The 11,092-nt window shown below is 37.3% G+C and overlaps 1 protein-coding gene across 1 annotated transcript; it reads right to left on the bottom strand.

The window, feature by feature from the left end:
- Nucleotides 1–4,864: 4,864 nt before the first annotated feature.
- LOC135227816 (olfactory receptor 8G50-like) lies at nt 4,865–6,557 on the bottom strand. The gene has a single exon (XM_064268920.1). The coding sequence runs from the start codon at nt 6,478–6,480 to the stop codon at nt 5,482–5,484; it is 999 nt and encodes a 332-aa protein (XP_064124990.1). The 5' UTR covers nt 6,481–6,557; the 3' UTR covers nt 4,865–5,481.
- Between the last annotated feature and the right edge of the window lie 4,535 nt (nt 6,558–11,092).

The raw sequence follows: 11,092 nt of genomic DNA, 5'->3' as shown, positions 1-11,092 counted from the left end.
TCTTGGCTGCTAATTGGATGATCTTCCTGTGTCCTGGTCTTGAACTGTTTCTTGATGTTGTTATTTCTCTAACCAGGGGATTCCACCCTCTTGGCCCTGCCTTAAATGTTTTAATAATTCATAGATTGGGGGCTTTAATCTGCTTATTTTTATGTCTTTTTTTTTTCTTTTTGCAATTTGGAGTGAGAAGGGCACCAACTTAGAAACAGAATGATCCATAATCCCTGTGGAGAATTTTGCTGATCAATAATTATATAAGGAAACGTAGTAGCAAATTGGGTAAAGTGCTAGGCTGCTAACTGAAAGGTCAGCAGTTCAAATCCACCAGCCACTACAAGGGAGAAAAGGCCTTTCAGTCTGCTTCCATAAAGTTTACAGCCTAGGAAACTACATTGGGATAGAGTTCTACTCTGTCCTGTAGGGTCACTATGAGTCAGAATCTACTATATGGCACACACAACAACCATTATATAACTATAGACCAAGAAATCTGAAATAATGTAAAACATAGTTTTCTGTTCTCATGAATTTGATAATCTTCATAGAGATATCTACAAGCATTCATTAATAGTAAACAGTACCAGAAAGGACATTATTACCATAGAATGTGTGATGACCTAGAAAAGGGCCTAATGATACCCTGGAGTGGTCAAAAATGCATGGAAAAATAGACAGTTGACTTTTTCATTGAAAGGTGTGTACAATTTGGAAAGGCAAGATGGAATCAAGAGGCCATTTCAGGACCGAGAAGCAGCATGAATGAAGGCAAGGCCTAAGAAATAAGCTTTGTTGAGATTTCTATTAGCTACCCCATCCAGCATATTTTATACCTTTCTGGCAGATCTTAATAGCTATTAAAATATTAATACATTTTATTTATGCATTATGCATTTTATTTTAATCACACTATTATTCTTCTTAGACACAATGCCTAATCCAAATGTTAAACTCTTGAGAGATCACCAGAGTTTTCTGTGACTAAACACAAATTTTGTAAGGTGTGGCTTGCAACTGCTAAATATCATTTATATTCATTCTTTCTTCCTCAATAATCAATGCCCTGGATCTTAGTTTGGCACATGGCCAAATAGAATAATCATGGCATTTCTCAGGCTCCCTTGCATCTGATTCTTAACCACTGTGCCACAAGGGTTCCAATCCTAACTGATACAGAAGGTGAACATCAGCTCTGTCCCTGTAACACACCGGTGGTCCATGAAAATGCTAATTATTAATGAGGAATTGTTTTCTTTTACACAATAAAATATACTTGTGTCAGAAGGAATGAGAGACAAACTGAGTATGAGAACATTATCCAAGTCCATCATAGGGCTTAGTGTTTGAATTTATTTAATATATCATGTTCTTTCTTATTATTAAAACTTTCGATTACATGTACCCTTCTGTAATGGTACTGGGAGCTGTGGTTGTGCAGTGGTTAAGAGCCTGGCTGCTAACCAAAAGGTTGGCACTTCAAATCTACTAGCAAGCTGCTTCTTGGAAACCCTATTGGGCAGTTCTACTCTGTCCTATAGGGTCACTATGAATCAAAATTGACTAGGTGGCAACAGATTTGGTTTTGGTTTAGTAAGGGTACTTGACAAGCCCATGAATTTTTTCCTTTCTAATTTGTAAATTTTTTTTTTTCTCCTTCTCTCTCTCTGTGTTGTGGTAGAGCTTTATTTCCATTTTGGCATCTGTCTAATATCTATCCTAATATTTTAATAACATATTGTCTACCAGTCCTCAGAATAACTAGAGATGGCTCAGACACTTTTATCTCATTAACACCTTTAAGAACTTTTAATATATAAATAAATCCCCTTAAATACGAACAATTCTTATGCACAGTCATTTCAACCTATCACTCATCAGGGCAAAAAAAACATTTCCCAGTGGGTGTTGTTTGTTCAGTGCCTACATTAATACAATCAAAATTACATATAACATAGCCCTTGTGAAACATATCCAAGCAGTATATGTATATGAATATAATTCACATACATATACATATATGTTACACATAAATGTATACAAATATATTTAATCACATACATATAGAGATATACATATTTCTTTTTGCAGGATTAAGACATGAGATACGTAGATAAAGACTGATTAGTAAGTACGTAGAAGGCCAAGAAAGAAGTTTCTTTTTAGTTTCCAAAGAGGGAAATACCCTCACCTCTCCCATTACAACTTGTGATTTTATGTGGTGACGTAAGGGGTGATACCACATCAGTGTATTAATGTTTCCTATTTGATGGCAAGTTGTAAAGCAAGCACAGTTTTAGGCATGCCAGTCCAGTCAGATGATTTTAAAAATACACTTTAACCAGATGTAAATGTTCATGCTTGGTCTAAAAAGACCCAGTAGCCCTGTGCTCTGCATCTGGGCACAGCATTATAGAGATGAGCAGTCAAGAGGATCATGTTATTTGGAGATGACCATGCTTGTTTCTCCTTAATACAATTGTTTCAGAAGCTTTGAATCTTAGAAGCATTAGAAAAAACACACCAATAGCTCTTATCTAGAAGTGGCTCTAAAAATAAAGTGAAATATCTGGTCTTTAAGAGTCTGAAGAAACTTTCTAGGGAGAGATGGGGAAATATATCCAGATACTCTACCACCAGCAAGAGAAGATGTGGGAGCTCAGCAACTGGCCAGAGGAGCTGGTGGTAACTGAGGCAACAAAAGCTACTGAGAGTTACTAATAGGAATGACACCATGGTAATGGGTTTATTTTTTGTTTGTTTTTAGTTTATTGCCTCTCAAGAGGATGAAAAAGACTTTTCTGATTGCTATTCTAAAAAAGACCAATGGGATCTTATTTGGGAAAGGGGAAGAGGAGGCAATTTATTGATTAGAAGTCTTTGCAATATATTCTCTGAGTCACATTTTCTATTTTACACTCCTTCTTTGACAAGTAAGGAGTGAGATTACCAAGTTTGTACTTGAAGCCTCAACAATTATTGAGTGTCTACAAAACAATTCTCCCAAATTTTTTTTCCTTAATAAACATTTAGTTTTGGGGGACGAAGGGCACAAGTAATTAGTCAGAAAACAAATTTTTCCAATTTTAACTTTTGCATGTGAATAAGTAATCCATCTGAGTTCAATGCATAGTCAAAGAATGTCACTTCTACATCTGTGATTCTCTAATATGGGTGCCAAGAAAAATCTATAGAAATAGTTGAAAATGAATATAGGTTTCATAGGGAAATGGAGGTGACAGCGCAATACTAAAACTGGAAAAAAAAGAATGTTGCATAACCCAACTGAAAAATGGGCAAAGGATATGAACAGGCACTTCACCAAAGAAGGCATTCAGGCAACTAACAGATACATGAGGAAATGTTCTTGATCATTAGCCATCAGAGAAATGTGAATCAAAACTACAGTGAGGTACCATCTCACCCCAACAAGGCTAGCATTAATGCAAAATAATAAACGTTGGAGAGGTTGTGGAGAGACTGGAACACTTATACACTGCTGGTGGGGATGTAAAATGGTACAACCACTTTGGAAATCAATTTGGTGCTTCCTTAAAAGACTAGAAATAGAACTACCATATGATCCAGCAACTGCACTCCTTGGAATATATCCTAGAGAAATAAGAGCCTTTACATGAACATATATGCACACCCCTGTTCATTGCAGCACTGTTTACAATAGCAAAAAGATGGAAGCAACCAAGGAGCCCATCAAATGATGAATGGATAAACAAATTATGGCATATTCACACACAATGGAATACTACGCAATGATAAAGAACAATGAATCCTTGAAACATCTCATAACATGGATGAATCTAGAAGACATTATGCTGAGTGAAATTAGTTGAAAAGGAAAAATATTCTATGAGAACACTATTATAAGAACTCAAGAAAAGGTTTAAACACAGAAGAAAACATTCTATGGTGGTTACAAAGGTAGAAGGGAAAAAAGGGAGGGGGGTATTCACTAATTAGATAGTAGGCAAGAATTATTTTAGGTGATGGGAAGGACAAAACACAATACAGGGGAAGTCAGCACAACTGGACTAAGCCAAAAGCTAAGAAGTTTCCTGAATACGACCAAACACTTCAAAGGACAGAGTAACTGGGTTGGAGGTCTGGGGATCATGGTTTCAGGGGACATCTATGTCAATTGGCGTAACAAAGAATATCAAGAAAACGTTCTGCATCCCACTTTGGTGAGTGGCGTTTGGGGTCTTAAAAGCTATCAACTGGCCATCTAAGACACATCAATTGGTTTCAACCCACCTGGAGCAAAGGAGAATGAAGAGCACCAAAGACAAGGAAAATGTTAGCCCAAGAGACAGAAAGGGCCACATAAACCAGAGACTCCATCAGCCTGAGATCAGAAGAACTAGATGGTGCCTGGCTACCTCTGACTACCCTGACAGGGAACACAACAGGGAATCCCCGATGGAGCAGGAGAAAAGTAGGATGCAGATCTCAAGTGCCAGTAAAAATATCATGGTTAATGGTCTTACTGAGATGTAAGGACCCCAGAGGACAGGGCCCCCAGGCTCTCTGTTAGCCCAAACTAAAACCATTCCCGAAGGCAAGTCTTCAGACAAAGATTGAACTGTACTATAAGCCATAAAGTGATACTCATTAGGAGTGTGCTTCTTAGCTCAAGTAGACACATGAGACTATGTGGGCAGCTCCTCTCCAGAGGTGAGATGAGAAGGCAGAAGGGGACAGGAGATGGTTGAATGGACATGGGAAATATGAGGTGGAGAGGAGGAGTGTGCTGTCACATTACGGGGCGAGCAACTAAGGACACATAACAATGTGTGTATAAATTTTTGTATGAAAAACTGACTTGAAATGTACACTTTCACTTAAAGCACAGTAAAAAAAAGTTGCATAAAGAAATAAGTACAAATACATATAATGTATTTAGCCATGATTATTCTACCAGTCTCTTCCACCACATTGTTATAATCTTATGGGGAGTAATTATGTCTTGTAATTCACCATCTGCCCCATATTCCTTAATACAGTTCTCTGTACATAGTAGCTAGTAGGAATTGAATTTTGTAGATTTCAAATGATTAAAAATTATTTTGAGATCACTTTTCTCCAGAAGAGTGTGTTTGCACATTTATTAGTAATAAAGGTCAGATACACAAATTGTTAAGAAGATCAAAAGATACAACCCAAACAGATCATTCTATGAATTGAGATAAATAAATCTTTTTTAAACAAAGTGCTAAGTCCCATGTATATAAATTATAATATCCCCACCTGAAGTCCTTTGTAGATTTTTACAAAAATGATTAGAGGTAATATGGGTTACTATGGGTGACGTCTGGGACTTCCTAGAATTGACACTGTCCTCCATGTGACCCTATGAATCTAGTCTTATCCTTTAGATATTTCTTCCAAATAAGTAATGCAATAATCTCACTACTTCTGTATATATGTTGCTATCTCTACAATTCTTACTTACTAAATCTTCTCCAAGAATTAGAGGTCTTTGCCATTGCAAAATAGTCTTTTCTCAATGATTTTATTTAGAGCAACTTTGACATCCTTATTCCTCAGGCTGTAGATCAGCGAATTCAGCATTGGCACAATAATGGTATAAAGTAGAATAATAAAACATAAAATAAAAAAATAAAATATAAAATAAAAATAATGGTATAAAACTTTGCCTTGGTCTAGGGAGCTAACACTTGATGGCTGCAGGTACATGAATGCTGCAGAACCATAGAAGATTGTAACAGCTGTGATGTGGGAGCTGCATGTGCTGAAGGCTTTGGACCTGCCCACAGTGGAGCGGATGAGCAGAATGCTGGCAATGATGGAGACATAGGAGGCAAGGATGGCCAAGATTGATGTAAGAATATTAAATGTACTGAAGCACAAAATTACCACTTCACTGATATAAGTGCTGGAGCAGGACAGCTCCAGTAGTGGAAAAAGATCACAGAAGTAATGGTTGATTGTTTTAGCCTTGCAGAAAACCACTTTAAGCATGCAAAATGTATGAGCTGTGGCACCAATCAAACCCATCATATATACCTCAACTACCAGCCAGGAGCAGACCTGATAAGACATAGTGACATTGTAAAGCAATAGATTACAGATGGCAACATAGCGATCATATGCCATCACAGCCAGCATAGAGCCTTCTGATATAATAAAAAATGCAAATAGGTAGAGCTGAGTCATGCATTCAAGGTAGGAGATGCTGTTCTTTTCTGTCACAAAGTTCACCAGCATTTTGGGGGTAATGACAGTGGAACAGCAGAGATCAGTGAAGGACAAACTGCTGAGGAAATAGTACATGGGGGTGTGCAGGTGAGAACTGAGCCCAATCAGTGTGATCATGCCCAGATTCGCCAGTGCTGTGACCACATGGACTCCTAGGAAGAAAAGAAAGAGAGGCAACTGGAGCTCTTGCTTTTCTGTTAGCCTAGTGAGGAGGAACTCAGTCACTGTGGAGTGATTTCCTGCTGCCATTTTCCTCTGGGCAGTTTCTGGAGGAAGAGAAGAAGAAATTTGAGGTAGGTGTTTGTTTAAGCAGTATGAAAAAGATGCAAGTCTTATTCAAGTATCTCCGATTCTCTCTTCTGTCCCTGCTTTATGTTGGAAGTTAAGGACCCTGGGGTTCAAATGTTATGGATCATGCAAATAAACATCAGGTGGAATTATATCTTCTTTTATTTCTGTGCTTTAAGAGTGGGTCATAGTACTGACCGGCCTCTGAACATTCAAAGAACTATTCTGATGACTTAGAATATTGAGTGTTCTGATCCCTGGTGGTACAATCGCTTAGCACTGGGCTGCTAACCAGAAGGTTGTCAGTGCAAACCCACCCAGTGACTCTGCTGGCGAAAGACCTGGAAGTCTGATTCTGTAAAGATTACAGCCTAGAAAACCATGTGGCTTGTTCTACTTTGTCACATGGGATCGATACAAGTTGAAAATTTACTCATTGGCACCTAACAGCAGTGACAACAACAAAGCACTTTCCATGCCTTATTTGCAATTCTCTCAACTCTTCTGCAGAACAAATCCTACCAGGAAACAGACAGGTTACCATCAAGCTGATTTTGACTAATTTCGACCCTATGTGTATCAGAGTAGAACTGTGCTCCACAGGATTTTCAACGGTTGATTTTTTGCAAGTAGATCAACAGGACTTTCTTCCAAGGCACATTAACCATTTGCACTATCCAGGGATTCCACAACAATTACTAGTATACTGATTTTATATATTAGCCTCATAGTGGTTAAATAATGCCCATAGTTAGGCATATTATATACAAGTGATTGTGTATGAGAGAAGGCCTGCTATCTCTACATGGGTCCATCCCCTTTTCACCATCTGTTTCTTCTTTTAGCTCCTCGTGTCTGCTCTCCTGTCTTATCTTTTTGTCATATCAGAGAAACCATTCACTTCAATTAATATAAGGAAAATATTCATTTAAAGTACAGAAATAATGTACTGACCACTCATGTAGACTGGTTTCCCTTTACAGAGAACCTTGTTTACTGGTAACAATTCAAAAGTATACAAATAGTGGGTCTGGAAAGTAACTGAATGGCTAACAGTATGTATATCACTCAAATTCAGCCGCACATTCTAGAAGGAATTGCATTTTCTAATGAGGAGAATCTGGGCATGATCACCCTGGTTGGACTCACTTGCACACACCCATGTACTATTTCCGCAGTTTGTCCTTCATTGATCTCTGTTATTTCACAGTCATTACCTCCAAAATGCTGGTGAACTTTGTGACAGAGAAGAATAGAATCTCCTACCCTGAATGCATGCCTCAGCTCTACCTCTTTGCCTTTTTTATTATATCAGAAAGTCACATGTTGGCTGTGATGGCATATTTAGTTCTCTATGACTAAATGTAAAACTCAGTCATTCCCCAAACACTATGTGCTGCATACTATTGCATAACTTGTCATGGTCCATGATCTTGTGGCTTTGTTCTGGAGGAACAAGGCTGGAGAATGGAAATCTTGCATGGTATTTAGACCGTGTTGTCCTTGCATGTCTTAGGCAGGTTTTCTTAGTGTATTTTGCACTCCCTTTCAAACAGATCTTTTATCACTCCAACAATGCCTTAAGGAAACCCTAGTGGTGCAATGGTTAAGTGCTACGTCTGTTAACCAAAAGGTCGGTAGTTCAAATATGCCAGGTGCTCCATGGAAACTCTATGGGGCAATTCTACCCTGTTTCATAGGGTCACTATGAGTTGGAATTGACTGGATGGCAGCAGGTTTTGTTTTGTTTGTTTGATGGCATTAAAGACCAAAGCAAAAAGAATGTGCGCATCTCTGAGATGCAAGTTGTGAAAAAAGTTGATGAGTTCCTGACACGGGATACTGTGATGACTGTTCAATATTCAAAAGAAAGAGATCTAAAAGATATCATCAAAGATTGATGGTGTATCAAAAGCAAGGAAACGTGTTTGAGAAAAGCACTAATATGAGGGTGATATTACTAGTTATTATAGAAAAAATTAGAACTGTCCAGGTACCTCATAAATAACATTTGATATATTTTCCCAGCAACCCTATATGGTAGGAGCTTATTACTCTCATTTCATAGATGAAAAAACTGAAACTGGAGAGACTTAAGTGAATTGTTCATGGCGACTCTGTGGATTTTTAATATAAAAGTCAAGGATGGTTTGCTAATAGTACAGATAAATTTGATATACTGATAGGAAATTAAAGTAATAATAAAAGTCTTGGACTAATACTGATAACTTCTGGGGGTACCATTCTCCTAAAAGAAAAGCCTGTTGCAAAATACAAGCTAGATTCAAAGAACATAAGAGCTAGAAAAATTGGGATAGCAGTAATTAATATTTTTGTGTTATTCCATTTAGACTAGCATCTGCCTAGATCCTACAGAGATGAGTCCTGCACTTTTCATCTATCCCTGCTGAGATTGCTGTATGAATGGTGGATGGATAAAGGGACATAACAAAGTTCACAATTTGAAATAAGTCAAAGTCATTATCTTTCCCAAATCGTCAATTCCATCTAAAATTCTCCTATTATAAGAGCAAGGTGTCATTTTGCCACTAAAATGTTCACTGAAGGTATTTGTGCTCTCACTGTATAATAACTGAAAACAGTAAAAATAAAGCCAACTTTGCACCTTTTGTGGAGTCGTCTGCTTTCATGTTCCAAGATGTTTCAAGTACAATACTAAGACAAAGGTTATTATAAAGAAATCACATGCTTTCTACTTTGTGGATTATTGCTCAAATTAAAGTCATCTAAAATTTTAAATAATTATATTTTGAAAGTTCTTTTTTTGTATGTTAACAGGAAATCATTTCCTCTTGTTGAAGCTTCTTATCTATAGGAGTAGAGTCTACCCATGATTGTGAAGGAATCCTTCTAGAGTGAGGGCCTGCATAAGAATGTTGCAAAATCATGATTTTAAAAGTGATTTGTCTAGAGTTTAGTCACAGTACCAGGAAAAACTGCTTACCTTCTCAGCTACACAATATCCTTGACTTGTTCTGAAAAATAAAGTGAGATTTGCAATCATTAAAAATGTTGCTAGCTTATTAGATGCTTCTGAAAAAACTAAAAAATGTCTTAGGGATTGGTAAATGTTACAATTTCAACCTTTTATGGTGTTTATGTTTACTGGGTTTAAGGTGTTGTATCCCTGCAGAGCTTCACCATGAAGGCATTGACATGATGAATACAATATTATTTGTACATTTTAAGCTGTCCTTAGATATATCATACCTTAAACAGTATAATAAATGTAACATCAAATAATAAGATTTTTACAGCTGAAAACAAACTGTTTGATGGATTACAAAATTCTCAAAGCCACTTTACATTGAAAAATTGTTAGCTATCACATTGCAAAATGAATACTGTCAATTGTAGTAATGAAGTATGGTAAACATTCAAAAGAAAATAATAATTCATTTCAAACACACACACATAAGATAGTGCAGGTACAACATAACATACAAACATTTTGAGCACTATTAAAATTTAAGTTTTTTTAATCATTCTAGATCCTGTAGTAAAATTTGAGTTTTTTCTTATATATTATATCCTAGTGTATAAAAAACCATCTAAAGTTAAAATAATATCTTTTGTAGATTATTTTTTCACAAAGAAAGTCCCAAATTAAGTCACTTGAATCATTTTTCACAAATAAATAAATTATATTTTAGATATTTCAGAACTTTGTTTTGTTTTCAAAAAGATTTAAAAATCTACTAGCCAAGAAAAAGAAAGTTCTGAAATCAAGGAAAAACAAGTTTAAAAATTTAAAACAATACCTCCCTAAGAAATCTGAGTGGTGCGGGGCATGAATTTTAAACAAAAAATGTGTTTACAATATAAAACCAAAAAACCTAACCTACCACCACTGAGTCAATACTGACTCAAATCTATTAAAAAAAAAAAAAGTAGTAACTGTCGACTGTCGAGTTCGCTCTGACTCATGGCAACCCCATGTGTGTCAGAGTAGAACAGTGCTCCACAGGGAATTCAATGGCTGACTTTTTTGGTAATAGATCTCCAGAAAACGTGGTGCCAAGAGGACAGAGCAGTCAGAGGCTCACGGTGGTCCCTCTTACAAGAAAGACCCCCCAAAAAACAAGTGAATCAATTATATACGACAGTCCGGGAGTGCTGAACATAAAGCATGAAGTTGAGGCATTGTACTGAGCAGCAGGAGAAGGAAGAGACATTTTACAAGCAGTGAGGAGATGCCAGACCTGACCCTGCAGGAACCAGCACCCTACAGGCCAGATCCATTGGTGAGAATGTGGGGATGTGAGCAGTGGCATTCGGGACATGTTTTCCACAGTGGGAGAGACTGAGTGATGGAGAGTCCACCGATGCCTTCACAGTCTGTGAAAGGCAGTACTCAAAGACCAAAAGATAAGTATGTGTGTCTAATCTACTGTGTGGATAAAAAACACCCCTTTGGGAAAAAATTCTCCCATTTAACTGACCTCTCCCCAAACTGCATCAGGTCCCAATCTGGCTTCAGTGATAGCTGCTTTCCCTGGGCTGGAAGTAAGACCTGTCAAGTATCCTGAGCCATTCTCCTGCCTTGGAGAAG

This window comes from Loxodonta africana, chromosome 15, assembly GCF_030014295.1.
Source record: "Loxodonta africana isolate mLoxAfr1 chromosome 15, mLoxAfr1.hap2, whole genome shotgun sequence".
Lineage (NCBI taxonomy): Eukaryota > Metazoa > Chordata > Mammalia > Proboscidea > Elephantidae > Loxodonta > Loxodonta africana.
This window is presented reverse-complemented; position numbering and strand designations above follow the sequence as displayed.

What these genes read in the sequence shown, in the direction of transcription:
- LOC135227816 (XM_064268920.1), bottom strand. Translation starts at nt 6,480, where the DNA reads ATGGCAGCAGGAAATCACTCCACAGTGACTGAGTTCCTCCTCACTAGG.